The sequence below is a fragment of the Eurytemora carolleeae genome, unplaced genomic scaffold, assembly GCF_000591075.1.
Source record: "Eurytemora carolleeae unplaced genomic scaffold, Eaff_2.0 scaffold91, whole genome shotgun sequence".
Taxonomy (NCBI): Eukaryota; Metazoa; Arthropoda; class Copepoda; order Calanoida; family Temoridae; genus Eurytemora; species Eurytemora carolleeae.
This window is the reverse complement of record NW_019396098.1, coordinates 198,533-214,652: the sequence shown is the minus strand read 5'-3', so window position 1 is coordinate 214,652 and position 16,120 is coordinate 198,533. Positions and strand designations below refer to the sequence as shown.

At 32.7% G+C, this 16,120-nt stretch overlaps 3 protein-coding genes across 3 annotated transcripts; all 3 read right to left on the bottom strand.

Annotated features, from left to right (window-relative positions):
• Positions 1-1,073: 1,073 nt before the first annotated feature.
• Positions 1,074-3,778, bottom strand: LOC111694882 (uncharacterized). The gene is made up of 4 exons (XM_023463935.1): positions 2,588-3,778; positions 2,381-2,495; positions 2,109-2,271; positions 1,074-1,589 (listed from the first exon to the last, which is right to left on the bottom strand). Exons 1-4 carry the CDS (start codon positions 2,597-2,599, stop codon positions 1,277-1,279), a joined length of 603 nt encoding a protein of 200 aa, XP_023319703.1. The 5' UTR covers positions 2,600-3,778; the 3' UTR covers positions 1,074-1,276.
• Positions 3,779-5,859: 2,081 nt separating this feature from the next.
• On the bottom strand, positions 5,860-10,348 carry LOC111694888 (activating signal cointegrator 1 complex subunit 1-like). The gene is made up of 6 exons (XM_023463940.1): positions 10,270-10,348; positions 8,574-8,624; positions 7,028-7,143; positions 6,550-6,627; positions 6,334-6,435; positions 5,860-6,034 (listed from the first exon to the last, which is right to left on the bottom strand). Exons 1-6 carry the CDS (start codon positions 10,318-10,320, stop codon positions 5,920-5,922), a joined length of 513 nt encoding a protein of 170 aa, XP_023319708.1. The 5' UTR covers positions 10,321-10,348; the 3' UTR covers positions 5,860-5,919.
• Positions 10,349-10,702: 354 nt separating this feature from the next.
• On the bottom strand, positions 10,703-16,112 carry LOC111694887 (activating signal cointegrator 1 complex subunit 1). The gene is made up of 7 exons (XM_023463939.1): positions 16,009-16,112; positions 13,993-14,097; positions 13,517-13,612; positions 12,455-12,567; positions 11,911-12,022; positions 11,587-11,637; positions 10,703-10,808 (listed from the first exon to the last, which is right to left on the bottom strand). The coding sequence occupies exons 1-7, from the start codon at positions 16,069-16,071 to the stop codon at positions 10,725-10,727; spliced, it is 624 nt and encodes a 207-aa protein (XP_023319707.1). The 5' UTR covers positions 16,072-16,112; the 3' UTR covers positions 10,703-10,724.
• Between the last annotated feature and the right edge of the window lie 8 nt (positions 16,113-16,120).

The following is a 16,120-nucleotide window of genomic DNA, read 5'->3' as shown; positions in this document are numbered from 1 at the left end:
GTTTTTAATCTTTCAACTTCTAATTTATATCGGAATATTTGGAACGGACAAATTTAGATTTTTCAGAATGTCGTCTTAGAAAAAATATCTTTTCTCTAGATTATAAATTGAGACTAAGATTTCTATTTTTCAGGGGAGGGACCAGGGGCTCAGTTCCCACTCCCCTTTATACCCCCTTTCTGGGGGTCTTTTATTCTTCGTTTGCTAAAGTTTCGGGTGATTCTGTGACAATACATATTCTGTTCAGTAATATTTCAACATGAACAGGGTTACCCACAAAGGAAGATTCTTTAATGCCGACCTAAAGCTCTTCAAACATAACGATCTGAGGGCTGAACTATTCTAGGCATTTATTGAGTTTATTTGTCAAAGAAATAAATTAGTTAACAGCTGTAGGGAACCTTGAATTTAAATTCTTGACAGTCGTCTCTGAAGTAACAACCGTCCTCCGTAGTGTACAGGGTGTCCCAAAAAAAATGGGAATTCAGTGACAAATTCGATATCGTCTTTGTTATGAATTAGCATTGTAATACCTAATTTCAAAAGCCATAATATTATTATGTCTGCTAGAGTTTATTCTAAAAATAGGGTAAAAGACTGCAAAGATGTGTCTATAATGTCTCCGCAAGATGAACAGTGAAGACGGACAAGAAGTTTAAAATGTTTGTATACTGCAATTTTCTTGTTTTTCTAAGTACAACCGTATGCAGTCAAAACATAAACAAACAAAATGTGAACATAGCAGACGAAACTCTTACAGATTATAGCTTTCTCAGTAGGTATCACTATACCGAATCAAAGTATTAACTGAAAAGACGATGTCGAATTCGTCACTGAATTCCCATGTTTATTGGGACACCCTGTAGCATAACATCGGTTAAACAGAATGTTTACAATTTCGGAATAATTTTGAACTTTACTAAAGATATTGCTTAAAGTAGAAAAATCGAAAAAAGCAAGATATAAAATACGAGTTTTAATTATAAACGTATTTATTTCAATTATCAAATTTATTGAAGAACATATCTGTAACATATAAAACATAAATAATACATCAAATAAGTAAAAATAAATAAATAATAAAACACCTTTGAACAGAAATTTGCCAGAATTTCAATTAGGTTAACAATTTTAAGCAAACGATCATATTGTACAGAAATCTATTGTCCAGAATTTTTTAGGTAGCACAATTTTCCAGCTAGAGGAAAAGACGGGGCAGTGTTTTTTTTTCATTTTTTTTTTTTTGGGGGGGGGGGTCAAAATTGAGCTCATTTTTCTAAATCCCAACTCTGTTTTCTCTTAGTTTCAGGAAAGAAAATTTTAACCAGAAAAATATTTCTGTCAAGTTAGTTTTGTTTTGGGATAGTTTACGACTGTGAAATTCTTTAATTTGAGGATTTTGTGAAAATTTTATCAATATTCCGGTAGCAATAGTCACGGAGAGGATCAAACCTAACGGAATGAGACGCTGATCCGAGAAGTTGATGATAATGCCTGCTAGTGATGTGATACTGGTTAACATTACAAATATTATGACTGTTTTCATTTCTACAATATTCCTAATTGAGAGGGCTTTCTCTTGGATGACTCTGAAATTTACCAAATAAAGTCATAAAGATATATTATACATGGAGCAGATGACTTCATCTTTCATGGATATGTAATTTAAAGATTTAGTAATATCTTAGAACATGTTCACAGTTCCGGGCATTTTTGATAATTAAACAAATAAAAAGCCATAGATGCATTTGTACTTAAGAAAGAGTGACAAGGCGTTTACTGCAATTTGTCTTCAAGGGGGTGGTGAGGGGAGGGGTTCAGAGGGAGGGCCTGATTTTGCCAAAGTTTTAAATTGACATGTCAGATATAGATATCCTGAATTAAAGGAATGGAGTCTTTGCCACGAAATCAGAGTTTCTAATCCCTATATCTTTGCAACCAAATATCGTAGACCTTAGATATTTCTAACTATGAATTCTATTAGATAAAATAAGTTTGAAAAATTAAAGGTTTAAACTATTAGGTTGCTAAGATATAAGGATTAGACAATTTGAGCTTGTGGCAAAGACTCAACTCCTTAGTTCCGGAAAGTCTGTTTTATTTGGTTCCTGATTGAGTGCAGCTTGTCGAGATACTTCTTCCCGTAGATGTGTAGACCCCCTGTAATGACAAGGCACAAGACGGAGACGATTGAGACGACGATAAGCTGAGAGTTAGGCGGAGGAGTGGATTTAAGCCCAGTGTAGAAACTCACTTGGTGCGATACTGATCCTTAAATAAATCAAATTATGTAATTTTTCAAATCATATTTTGATAGAATATGATAAGTCATGGCAGCCATAATCTGTTCTTCCATTTTTATTCCTTTGAGTGCCCTCACCTTCAGTGATTTCTCTGCTCAGTGGAAACCCTGTGATAAGAAGGTTGATTAGAAGAAGAAATGAAAGAATTCGTGAGGACAACTGCTCTGGTTCCAACCTCACCATCTCATCAAACTGGACATATCACATATTTCATTTAAGCTTTAAAGAGACTGTTGGCGGTATTTTATCATAAAATCTCACCCTAAATGAAGGATCTAGCTTACCTGGACAATCATGAGGAACCTGGAGAAGGAGATGGCAATGGATACGCACAAGGAAAGATTGACAGTGAAGTAAAATAGAGTTTCAATCAGAAGGGCTAGTCCGTAGGGCACTGAGATGACAGAACCCAGAATAGTTCCAAAACACTATAAAATAATTCTTTTAAAGGGACTGTGGACAAAATTTCAAGTGACCCTGCATATACATGTTTAAAAGCTTTGTCTGATCAAGAGTAAATCAAATCTCTATGCTTTCCTCTTTAAAACTGATTTTTCTTTCAATTGTGGTTTATTTGCTTAGTTCTATTTCAGAAAACATTAGATGAATTGTCAGAATTAAACACTTTTTAAACTAAAAATTGTGAAATGTTTCCCATCATTTAAGGATCAAGGTTTACAGTTGGAAATCAGGAACGGAGGTTCACTTGATATAACAACAGCAGTCCCGGTCCCGCCTTTAACTCAGTTTGTAAAAAATGACAAAAATGTTAGTGATTTAATCTGGTATTAGTTTTACCGTAATTGAGACAAAACTGTTGTAGATATCCGCAAGACAGCAGTTGAGAAGGAGGATGATGTTAACCTTGATGTAGGGGAGGGAGTTCCTATACCCTCTGATTGTATATGTGAAATAGTTGGCAACTACAAGTATGATCACCATGTAGGAAAAGACAAACAAATTTAAATTTTCGAAAACCTTGCTTTGAGCATTTGTTACATTTCTCTCGGCATTCCGTAGGAAAGATTGATTATTAAAAGGTGGCATGATAGATAGACTACCAAGGATTATTTTAGAATAAAAAAGTTAAGAATCAAAACAATCCTTGTACTACTTAACCTCAGGATAGATGAACCTCAAATGGCCTCCTCTTTGAAGTGGAGGTCCGTGTAAATTCACAATTTGAGAGTAAAAAGAGGAAACCTGTCTGTGGGCATGGTGAATTGAGGCTCAAGCCAATGTAAGTATAGAGGAGGGTGTACACACCATTTATTGGCTCAATATCCGCTGTATTGCGTGGTTCGTGAAGAAGAATCAGTATAATCAATAAAGATACACCGTGACTATTCTCTTTTAATCACAAAAACCTGAAGGGAGAGTCCGGCAAGACACGGTAGTTTCGATTATAAGAGTTAATTTTTATTTCTCAACCTGTTCCTAAACAACTAAATAGTTTACTGTAAAATTTTTCGTCGTCATCACTGTATAGTTTTAAAAAAATCGATTCTCAAAATCATCCCTCCAAAATTGACAATCTATGAGAATTTTTAAGATTGAATTTGCGCTCTTTCAGAATAAATATGCACATTAAAATCGTCTGATAGGTCTGAAATAAATCCTAAAATTCTCTCTACAATAATGCATTCTCAGCTCGTAGCCAGACACTCCCTTTAATTATGAAACTATGAGGACGAATCCCCGACACAGGGATGGGATACTGGCAGATTTAGAGAGTCCGGAGGAAAATAAAATCTCGGGGTTTTAAGTAATGATCTCATGGTTTGAAGTAATGATCCCAGAGTTTGAATTAATGATCACAAGGTTTGAAGTAATGATTCCAGAGTTTGAACTAATGAACTCAAGGTTTGAGTAATGATATCATGGTTTGAAGCAATGTTCTCAGGGTTTGGAGTAATGATCCATGGTTTGAAGTAATGATCCCAGAGTTTGAAGTAATGATCTCAAGGTTTGAAGTAATGTTCACAAGGTTTGAAGTAATGATTCCAGAGTTTAAACTAATGATCGTAAGGTTTGAGTAATCAAATCATGGTTTGAAGCAATGTTCTCAGGGTTTGGAGTAATGATCCATGGTTTGAAGTAATGATCTCAGGGTTTAAAGTAATGAGCCCAGAATTTGAAGTAATGATCTCAAGGTTTGGAGTAATGATCTTATGGTTTGGAGTAGTGTTCTCAGGGTTTGAAGTAATGATCTCATGATTTGGAGTAATGATCTCGTAGTTTGGAGTAATTTTCTCAGGGTTTGAAGTAATGCTCTCGTGGTTTGGATTAATGTACTCAGGGTTTGAAGTAATTTTCTCAAGGTTTGAAGTAATGATCTCAGAGTTTGAAGTAATGATCTCAGAGTTTGAAATAATGATTTCAAAGTGTGAAGTAATGATTTCAGATATTAAAGTAATGATCTTATGGTTTGAAGTAATGATCTCGTAGTTTGGAGTGATTTTCTCAGGGTTTGAAGTAATGATCTCGGAGTTTAAATTTATGATCCCATGGTTTGGAGTAATGATCTTATGGTTTGGAGTAATGTTCTCAGGGCTTGGAGTAATGTTCTCAAGCCTTGAAGTAATGATCTCAAGGTCTGAAGTAAGGATCTCAAGGTTTGAAGTAATGATCTCAAGGTTTGAAGTAATGATCTTATGGTTTGGAGTAGTGTTCTTAGGGTTTGAAGTAATGATCTCATAGTTTTGAGTAATGATCACAGGTTTGAAGTAATGATCTCGGAGTTTAAAGTTATGATCTCATGGTTGGGAGTAATGTTCTCAGGGTTTGGAGTAATGCCTTGAAGTAATGATCTCAAGGTCTGAAGTAATGATCTCAAGGTTTGAAGTAATGTTCTCAAGGTTTGAAGTAATAATCTCATGGTTTGGAGTAATGATCTCGGAGTTTAAAGTTATGATCTCATGGTTTGGAGTAATGATCTCAGGGTTTCAAGTAATGATCCCAGAGTTTGAAGTAATGATCTAAAAGTTTTGACGTAATTCGTTCGCTTTGTTCGCGAAATTTCGTTTTAATCTGTTTCGCAAAAATATGCGAAATTTGCGCGAAATAAGAAATGCGAAAATTTGGCGGAAAAAATCCTCTTGATAAAACATTTATTAAATAAAGAAAGAGAAATTATTAATTATGATAAAATGAAACTTCTAATGCTGAGCTCAGGATATAGCATTCAAACAGCTATGCTAGCTATATCCTTTTCCTATTCTAAATAGAAGAAAATATTATTTGTAACAATATTGTACATTTACATATACATGTTTTTTATTATTTGACAATTTTGTAAAAAAAGATATTTAGCAATAAATAATAATAATAAGCTCTCAGAGCAGAGAATTCAACAAGTTTTTGCGCAATTAATTGTTGCAGCTACAACACTTTTCGAATTCTGCTTACTAATATTCAGAACTCTCCTTCAAATCAAAATCTATTATCGACAATATTTAAACAATGAAAAAAAAGTTAGATTAAAAAATGCAAGTTTATAATTCATCCAGAACAAACAGCATAAAGTTGGTTATGGAATACATTTTTTTCAAAATTATTTTTTTTTACAATTCATTTATTTCATCAAGAGTTTATTCAGGGATAAAATATTTGGTTATCATCCACATGAAACAATATTAAGGATTGCAGTGGGAAGATAATATCCTTCAGGAGTTCTTCGTCCAGCGCGCCTCTGGCTCAAATGTATCTCAGAGATTTCAACGGAACCAAAACTAAAACAGAGATTCATAGAGGGGTGTGCCCCTGGTTATCCAATATCCATGCCAAATAAACGTTTTATAAAAGTAAAATAAAATTTAGAGATGTTTGTGTCGCCTTTTAGAGTGTAATTTTAAACAAGCGTCTTGAAATATGTTGCGCTTATATCGCGCTTCAGATAATAATTGCACGCAAACCTGGAGCAACACATCCAGACTGTAAAAACACATCCAGACTGTAAAAACACATCCAGACTGTAAAAACACATCCAGACTGTAAAACCCCTGTTTAAAGCAGAAAATATCAGCAATACCTTGTATTTCCGTACAACTCCAGGATCTGCCGACTGTCAAAAGTTTCTCTCGCCGATTTTCCAGCAGGTTCATTGACATCACCAACATCGTTTTTGTCCTTCCTGATTTCATCAAATAAAAACATTAATTCACAATTGTTTACAAATACCCTTATTTGTACTTAAATTTATAAAAATTCAAAAAATTAAATTTTTCTCCATTTTCCTCATATTTACCTGAAGAGTGTATTCATTAAAGTAACATGAAACTTTATCCTCTCATATTCTCTCTTCATCAGACCAGACTCAACAAACCTTGGCAGAAAAACAGTTTTCTTAAAATTTGTTATTAAATTCAAAATTGTAACGCGGGACTTATAAAACTGTGGAATAGGAAGACGACTGTTAGGCGCAAACTGATTTTAAATAGTCCAAAAACATAGCAATTGTGCAGTCTGAGATGATTTTCTACCAACTTTATAATAACATAAAATAAGACAAAAGACAAAGTTAGACTAGCTCTTCACATAAGATTGTTTAAATGTCGTCATAAGACAGAAAAGAAAACGATTGAAGACATCTTTTAGTTAACATGTTTTGTCTGGCTAAAATTGTTGCACCATGAAATAAAAATGAGCACACAATTTGAAAAAAAGAAAAATCTCAGAACCGTATGGATCCTCTTAGTACCTCTAATGTTTAGAAAACGATGTACCTATCAATAATTTTCTCTGCTACATCCTGGAGCTGATCAGCTTGACCAACCTTGGCATAAAGTACATCAACCTCGCTAGGATCATCATTCATGATCTCCAACCCACTGATCTCAACCTAAACATGATCATAATTAAGTACATCGAACTCACTAGGATAATGATTCATGATCTCCAACCCAATGATCTCAACCTATTCATGATCATAATTAAGTACAACCTCCTCACTAAGATCATCATTCATGATCTCCAGCACATTGATCTCAACCTATTCATGATCATAATTAAGTACATCCTTCTCACTAAGGTCATGATCTACAACCCAATGAACTCAACCTATTCAGGATCATAATAGAGTAGATCTACCTCACTAGGATCATCATTCATAATATCTAATCAACTGAACTCAACCTATTCATGATCATAATAGAGTACATCGAACTCACTAAGATCATCATTTATGATATCTAACCCACTGAACTCAACCTAATCATGATCATAATTGAGTAGATCCTTCTTACTAAGTAATCATAAATGCAGAAGAGATTTTAGAAATTTGCCGATTTAAATGTCAAAAATGTTTGGTTATTAAGCTATACAACGTATATTTATCATAGCCTGTATGGTTCCAATTTATGAAATTTGTTTAGTGAAAACACTCACAAATTGTACAGTTCTTGGAATACTGCCATTCTTATTGCATCTGGTTTGCCTTGACTCAGGAATTTTTCAAGGTGGGGGGGCTNGGGGGGGGACATATGTTAACAAGCAAAGATAAAGGGGCAAGCCCCAGACGAATGGTTTTTTGACTTGAACACCTCGTAAAGGGTCTAAATTAATGACTAAAAAACTTTATTTTTAACCTATCACACATTATAGTTTATTAAAATAGATATTTTGCCTGTTTTGCATTATGGTTTCTTTCCTTTAAGTTCTAATATTGCTTTTTGCATAAAAACATAAACCTGGAGGTATAATGATGTCATAGTCATGCTGATACACCATTAAACTCTGATCAGAATAGATATTTTTTTTTTCATTTTTTGTCTCCGATTAAGTGCCCCCCCTCCCAGTCGGGGGGAAAGTGTGGGGGGAACGTGCCCCTCTGTACCCCTACGGGCCTGGATAATTTCTGAACAAATTCATTTAAAAATTATGCAGTGTAGCCGATTTGTATAATTTTGTGAATTTATCTACAAAATATGACCAAAGAACAAAATTATATTTCAAGTGAAACCTATGTTTAGATAAATTGTCCTTGAGCAAGTCGCTAGTAAAGTCAAACATGGTAAAAATGCGTGGATAATTGCACTGTTAAAAGATTTATTATTTATCCAGTCAGATCAAAATGTTTTAGACGGTTTTAATTATGTTCAAAAAGTTAAAATTATTGACGATATATGTAAAAACTAACTCTGTTTTTATTGTTCTTGAACATATATTAAATCTATATTTATATATGTATATACTTATTCCCCGTTGCTTTTAAACTGTAATATTATAATTGTTTACGAATAATTAAATTAAATAAATAAATAAACAACAAACCTGGAACGGGGTTTCCCCTTGTAGCGGGAGAATCAGGGTTTCCTTACAATCCTAATTTAAAATAACAATAACAATAACAAATACAATAACAATAACAATAACAATAACAATAACAATAACAATAACAATAACAATAACAATAACAATAAAAAATAACAAAATGACAAAATGACAAAATGACAAAATGACAAAATAACAAAATAACAAAAAAACAAAATAACAAAATAACAAAATAACAATAACAATAGCAATAACAATTACAATAACAATAACAATAAAAAATAACAAAATAACAAAATAACAAAATAAGAAAATAACAAAAACAATAACAATCACAATCACATTAACAATAAATAAATAAATAAATAAATAACAATATCAATAACAATAACAATGTAAAGAATAATACAGAAATTTCAATTTACAAACGAAAATGGAGAGACGACGTGATTTTTTTCACGAATGGAAACCTTTAAACATTTAGATGTTTTTCAGAAAATATACTTGGTTGATATCTACGTACCGCTGATTTCATTTAATAAAACTGAGAATTGTTTCATGTAAAAGCTTTTCATATGAATGAACTTACATTTGTATGAAAAAATAGAATTGTGTATAAGTATAAATCAATATTTTAGAAAATAAAATAGAGAGGAATAAATTTACTCGTAAATAAACAAATTGACTTAAAAATTTATGATATTTTAGAAAAACAATATTTTCTGCATAATAAAGCTCTTCGCTAATATATAAATATTTGTATATGTATATATATATGTTAGCCAAACGGCTGGACTAAATAGGCTGAACTTAAAGTCTAAAAAATCGAAATGATTTTTTTCAACCATCAAATTATTTAAAATTTTTTTTTTTTTTCAATTGTTTCTAAAATTCCACGGGGAACGCCGGGCACTTGAGCTAGTTAAAAATAATCTATATAATAAAACAAGACATTCATATGTTGCATAGAGTTGGCCAAACGGCTGGACCGATTGGGCTGACATTTTTTTGTGGACACTTATGGTGGCCGGGGAGTGTTATAGGCTAAAAAAATATTTTTCACGGGCAACACCGGGCCCTTAAGCTAGTTCTTTATATAATAAAAAAAATATAACTAGAAGGTATTTTGTTGTCAATTGAACTGCCAGTTTCTTAAAAAAAGCTGAAAGGTTGAAGTTTTCCGGGTTGAATGAAGTCATCGATTGTCAAGATACGAAAATATATTTTTTTAATTATTTAGGCAAAATATAAAATACTAGGCTTTTAGGGCGCTTCGCGCCCATTTTCTATTTAAATTGTGAACATGTTCTTTTTGTTTACATTTTAAAACAAAGAAGAAAATTTTTTTGCGGATTTTTAAAAAAAAATTCGCGGATTTTCAAGAATTGAAATTTTTTTACAAAATTAAAAACCGACTTTAAAACGCTTTTTAAATTTTTTTTATCATTCATAAACCTTCCTTGTGGTCACGTGATGTCACACAAAAAAATTTGGGCCCGATCGGTTCAGCCTTTTTGACGTTTATTGGATACAAACAAACAAACAGACAGACAAACCAAATTTATATATAGATGACAAAACATATCATCGATCAAACCAGTCATGAAATGTCTTGAAAAGTGTCCTAACATATTCCAAAAAGAAATATTTTTATGTAGAATGACCCGAAGGGGGTTGAAAGATGAATAGCTCCAACCTGTAAAATATCTCTGGCTAGACAGCGTTCACGTTCATCAAATAAGGCCATAGTTCCAATTGTTAAATGCAGAAGTGCGCCACCCCACTCAGAGATCCTATATCTAGGTTCTCATCGTAGCTGTTCTCTTGTCCTCTTTCTTCACCTCCAGGATGGCACCGCTAGTCTTTATACTATTGTGATCGTTATCTTGTCCATTGTTTTCATATCTCTTTTTTGCCTTATCTCTAGCGGTGTCCTTTTTCCAGATATATGCCAAGAAGATCCTGAAGGCCTTCCTGTGTTATCACTGTATTATTGCTATATTCTTCTGGATCCTCTTTCCCTGGATCCTTCTCTTCTCTCTTTCTCTTCTGTGGCCGGTCCTGTGCGCGTTCGAGCTCCTTCTGCTCGTACCAGACCAGGCGGCTCCTCTCCTCCTTACTCCCTGTGTTCCTATCCTAGAAGTGGCCGGGTTACCTTTGCCTGGGCAGGACTAGGAGGACTCTCTCGACCGGAGCAGATACCAGAGGTGTGTAACTTGCGTGGTGGCAGCGTGTCTAAATAATTACATTCATGAACAATATATAGTGGAGTGCTGGGGTCGTCTTTTCATCTAATAATAAATACCGCTAAGGAATGTGCAATTTGTTCAGTGTCCAAGATGTGTAACAATTACAATTTACAAAATCAACAGCGGTACTTCTAATTACACAAAAAAGACGTGTTTCGTTCCGATGTAAAATTATTAGATAAAATTATATGTTGACTGAGTGTAAATTGTCAATGTAAAGGTCTGAACAAATCGTAGTAAGCTTGCATATTTCTCAGTTCAGTTTCACAAGAATAAGAAGATTAAATAATATTTTTTTCCCCAGACATCACGTTCCATAAATTTTTCTTAACTTGCACAAAAATCGAAATAAAAAACAAACAAAAACTTTGTACCAGTATTAATATCTTAATTCATCATTCGATCACTTTAGGACAACTCAGAATTTAAAAAGCAAAAAAACTAAGGGACTGTAGTCCTAATTTAAAGTAACTCTCCATTTATGAAGTGGCAAGTCTCATTCACAACAACACTCTCAACAGCTTTTTATGATCTTTTTGATCAGAACTAAACACTTTTAGTCTTTCAAAGCTAGAAAAACAACAATTTTTTTCCACAATTTTGAAGTGAAGTGAAGGTTACAAGGGCCCCGTTGTAAATGGACTTACCCCTCTTTTAAAGGTAAAGTCACATGAAAGTACGACAATCTCTTAAAGACCAAAAAATGGAATCCTTGATAAGTCAGAAAAGGAAAGATATGCCTTAACTTAAGATTATGTTTTTACCTGAAAAATTGATTCTTCTACACCTCTGGATCCAGAACAGTTATCTAATACCTTTAAAAATAATGGATAATCATAATAATAACGATGATGATAGTGATGAAAATATTGACAAGTATATAATATTAACAATTGATGATCATTATGATAATGATCATGATGATAATGATGATTATGATGATGATAACGCAAATGATAAGAATTTTGATAATAATGATAGTGATGATATTATTGATAATTATGAGAACACAGACAATAATGATTATAATTACGTAATCGCAAACTCATATTTGATCTTATCTCATGTTTCTCGATTGGAGTAAATACCTCTTTCTTGAATTTGCTGAAAGTTTGCTGAAGATTGTTGGAGTTGACCGGGAGAGAAAGAAAATGGGTAAAAGGCTGTTTATGTCGGGATGACATAATCATCTTATCAATTCTTAAAAATAAAAAGTATTTGTTGAAAAATAAAAAATAAATTGGTTGTTTTGTTTATAATCCAACATATAAAGAGTCAGATAGATGGAGGAAAGGATTTCTCAAATAAATTTTAACAAAATTGCGTCTAATAGAATTTCTAAAAAGGAGGTAGTTAATATTCTAGTTTTTAATTGATGCTTTCAAGTTTCCGTGCCACCATTTTTCTTCATCAACATAAAATGTCCGCAGAATTTTCCGGTTTGGGGGATTTCTATGTTCAAAAATTCGACTGGCCGTAAACCTTTTAAGCTCTCTCGCTTCATGTGAGATTAGTGAGATCATGCGAATAATTAGAACCAAATCGGTTCATTTGTTTTAATTTGACGTTTATTGGATACAAATAATCATGCAAACAACCAGACAAGCCAAATAAACATTCCTTGGAGCTTACCTGTTACAGCACCGAACTACTCCATGTCTCTGGGTCCCAGATACAACTACATCTCCTTCTAAACCTTTCCGAGGGATCACAATTCTGGTTCCAGTTTCCTTCTCAAGCCGGATCTAGGTCAAGCATTATTATTATTATCATTATTCTTCAGTCAGCTTTCCCTTCTAGAATGTCATTATTATTTTTAGTATTGTTTATTGTTGATTAATCCTCAGGAACTAAATGTATTTATTATGAGGATGATTTGTTGACTTGAGAGTTGTTGATTGTTCTGTCTGGTTTGTTTGTTCATAATTTTAAATATCTCTTTCAGCAGCTCATGGATTCTTTCTATATTTTCTTTTGAAGATACTCACAGTAGGAGATTCTTTGATGTCTGATGGAATCAAGTTCCATGTTCAGGATACCCTAATATTTATTAATATTTAACTATGATGATGAAAGTAGAATTAAATATGATAATAATAGTGGTAGTAATCAATATTAAAATATAATGAAAAAAATAATAAATAATAATAATATTAATATTACAGAGACTTCATTCTATTATAATTATAAATATTTTTTTAAGTGGTGGTTAATTTTTTAGAATGTTTGTGAAAATAATTTATATTCGCGATTTAGTTTAAAATCTTTTCATAAATGGGGGTTTATAATTTCTTAAACTCATACCATTAAACATTTTTTTTTCATGATTATGACTTTTAAGAGTTTTTTATATCATATAGAGCATATAACCAAGTTTTTGGAATCTCCTAATTCATTTTTACAATCATAAAAAAACTTAAATAAATTATGATACTTATATGGTAATTTAAAATTATATTTTTATGTTCACCCTGTTGGGGAAAAGCATTGCGCTTGCCTCACCTCCCTCTCTTACATACGCCCCTGGCTCTAAAGGTATATTAGCTAAATTTTAAAAAAGTCACATTTTAAAATATTTTTAGTTCTAAATATCTTTAAAATATTTTCTTAATATTCTTGAATATTTTCAACATATTTTATAATTTTCTTAATATTTCATGAGAACACACACATCGTAAATACTAGATTAAATACCTTAATTTGTCCTCCTTTCCCAATAATAAGAGGGAAAAAATTTGACGATACTTGTAAAGATGCTCTAAACCCTCCAGAGAATTCATCAACTACATGCTGAAACAATCAAATTATGACTCGTTATGCCAATAGTATGAATTTTCATGCCAAACCAATTAAATTTTTCCAAAAAATTTGTGCTGCTGAAACAAAGAAAATTACAGGTTAAAACATAAATTTTTTTTGATGAAACAAAAAATTATAAAATAATAATAATAATAATAATATTGGTAGTTCTTTTAAGACGGGAATAACGTTTTGATATAGAACAATGACTGAACAAGACAAAAGAGAAGTCAGGATTCATCTGGCCTGCTGAGCAGAAGGAACAACTGACGGACAGCTATAATATCGGATCCACAAAAAACAGTAGCAAATAACAATCTTTACATTATTCAATATCCAGTTAAAACCAGTTTCTTATTTAAACCAGTTACCTGGAGATCAATTTCCTCTTCATCTCCTTGATTATTAACAAACTCATGATCATCATCTTCATCCTCATTCTCACCAGTATATCCAGTTCTTACAGTATACTCAACCTGGTAGTAGAAATCTTTATTCAATCATCATCTTCATCCTACTTACTCTCATCAGCCTCTCTTCTCATCCTCTTCATCCATATCATCCTCCTTATCCTGCTCATCCTACTCATCCTTATCATCCTACTCATCCTACTCATCCGACTCATCCTACTCATCCTACTCATCCTCTTCCTTCCCAAACTCATATTTTTATCTACCTACCTTCTGTATCATAATGAAAATATAGATACGATATTTAAGGGACTATAGACGTAATTTCAAGTATCCCTCCATTTATAGAGTAGCATTCAACACAGTCCTTTATACCTGTATCTGACAATAAGAATGATAATTGTCACCTTTCTCGTGAAGTGTTAAATTCCAACATTTTTTTCTAATTATCTCTGCTGCATAAATCCGCAGGTAAGTTTATCATAGAAACCATAGTTAAAAATGATAAATTTTCAGCTTTAAATATAAGGATATATCAATCATTCACGATCAGACCAAGGGTACCATGAGGAATCGAGCATGCCAATCCATAATTACTTCTCAAACCCTTTAAGATAATCATAAACTCAGGTAAAACATGTTTTACACTCACTCAAAGGTTGCTGTATCATTCCAAAATGAGGTTCTTTGCTTTTAAAAATTTAAAATGATATTTATTTAAAATAAAAATAAAATCTAAAATAGATATTTAGTCAATTTCTTAATATCTCCGTCAAACTTGAGGGTAAAAAAGTAATAAAACTATGTTAGGAAAATTCCTAGATTAACCCGTCGTTTATTGGGTCTAACTGGTATACTGCATTTATTTACAAGTACTGTGTAAACATGCCGCGTGATTCAAAGACGTTAAAAAGTAATTGCAAATTTCAAGTGACCCTCCATTTAAAGAGGGCCTTGCCCGATTCACAACAGATCCCAGCAAACCTTTTATCTGATCTAGACTCAACAGTATCCAGCAAACCTTTTATCTGATCTACACTCAACAGTACCCAGCAAACCTTTTATCAGATATATTCTGTGGAAGATATCGTCGTCTTTCCAGCTTGAAAAGCGTTCAATTCTCACATTTTTCTTCATTGTTCTGTAGCAAAAAAAGAAATCCGAGATTCATTATTATAGAGAAACCACAATAGTAAAAAAAAACATTTATAAGGAGAAATATGGATGTTTCATTTATTCTTGTTGAGACAAAGCTTTGATGAGTCAGACAAGCCATTCTTTAATGGGAATGAAAAGGAAAAATGAAATGGGGTATAGGCTAAAACCTGAGAATCTCAGGAGCGAGTTCTATCTGATGTTCCTATCTCGAGAAATTGATATAAAACTGTGTCAAAATTATACCAAAACGTTATAAATGCAAGATTTTATATAATATTCGTAATAATAAACAGATAAAATTCAACAAATACGCAACCAATCTGAAAACGACAATATCCCGGAGGAGCCTGAGAAACTCAGGTTTGCTCCTGTAATTATTGGTATTTAATATTTTTTATTTTTAATAGATATAATTAATAATATTATTTACACGTCCGGATTATGGGACCAGAACTCCAACTAATGACAGAGCAGTATTATTGCCACGTGTCTCCGTCTGTATCAAGTGACCAGTATACTGCATTGCTATTGAAGGGAGTTCTGATCACATGACACGGACGTATATCTTACATATATATACGTTTTGGTATAATTTTGACACAGTTTTATGCCAATTTCTCGAGACAGGAACATCAGATAGATGTTTTATAGGTCTCGATCAACTCCTGAGATTATACCCCCTTTCATTTTTCCTTTACAGTCCCTTTAAGTGGAAGGTTTCTTAAAATTACGTTTACAGTCCCTTTAATAAATTAGTTCACATCTTTTCTTGTGACAGCCAGTCCAGTACAATAATGGGACCTAACAACTACAACTAACCTGATTATTCTTTCTGTAGCACCTCCCCCCGACCCACACTACACTAGGTTTCAAAATATCCATCTTTTCTGAAACCAGAATTATTTATGGCAAAGAGAGTAATAATGGTATT

What these genes read in the sequence shown, in the direction of transcription:
- LOC111694882 (XM_023463935.1), bottom strand. An exon ending in GAGCAGAGAAATCACTGAAG is followed by an intron (nt 2,272 to 2,380) that starts GTGAGGGCACTC and finishes GATTTATTTAAG; the next exon opens with GATCAGTATCGCACCAAGTG. An exon ending in GACAAGCTGCACTCAATCAG is followed by an intron (nt 1,590 to 2,108) that starts GAACCAAATAAA and finishes GGTAAATTTCAG; the next exon opens with AGTCATCCAAGAGAAAGCCC.
- LOC111694888 (XM_023463940.1), bottom strand. Translation starts at nt 10,320, where the DNA reads ATGGCCTTATTTGATGAACGTGAACGCTGTCTAGCCAGAGATATTTTA. An exon ending in TTAATGAATACACTCTTCAG is followed by an intron (nt 6,436 to 6,549) that starts GTAAATATGAGG and finishes TGATGAAATCAG; the next exon opens with GAAGGACAAAAACGATGTTG. An exon ending in GAGTTGTACGGAAATACAAG is followed by an intron (nt 6,035 to 6,333) that starts GTATTGCTGATA and finishes TCTCTGTTTTAG; the next exon opens with TTTTGGTTCCGTTGAAATCT.
- LOC111694887 (XM_023463939.1), bottom strand. Translation starts at nt 16,071, where the DNA reads ATGGATATTTTGAAACCTAGTGTAGTGTGGGTCGGGGGGAGGTGCTAC. An exon ending in GGAAAGGAGGACAAATTAAG is followed by an intron (nt 12,568 to 13,516) that starts GTATTTAATCTA and finishes TGCTTGACCTAG; the next exon opens with ATCCGGCTTGAGAAGGAAAC. An exon ending in GTAGTTCGGTGCTGTAACAG is followed by an intron (nt 12,023 to 12,454) that starts GTAAGCTCCAAG and finishes TTTATTTTTAAG; the next exon opens with AATTGATAAGATGATTATGT.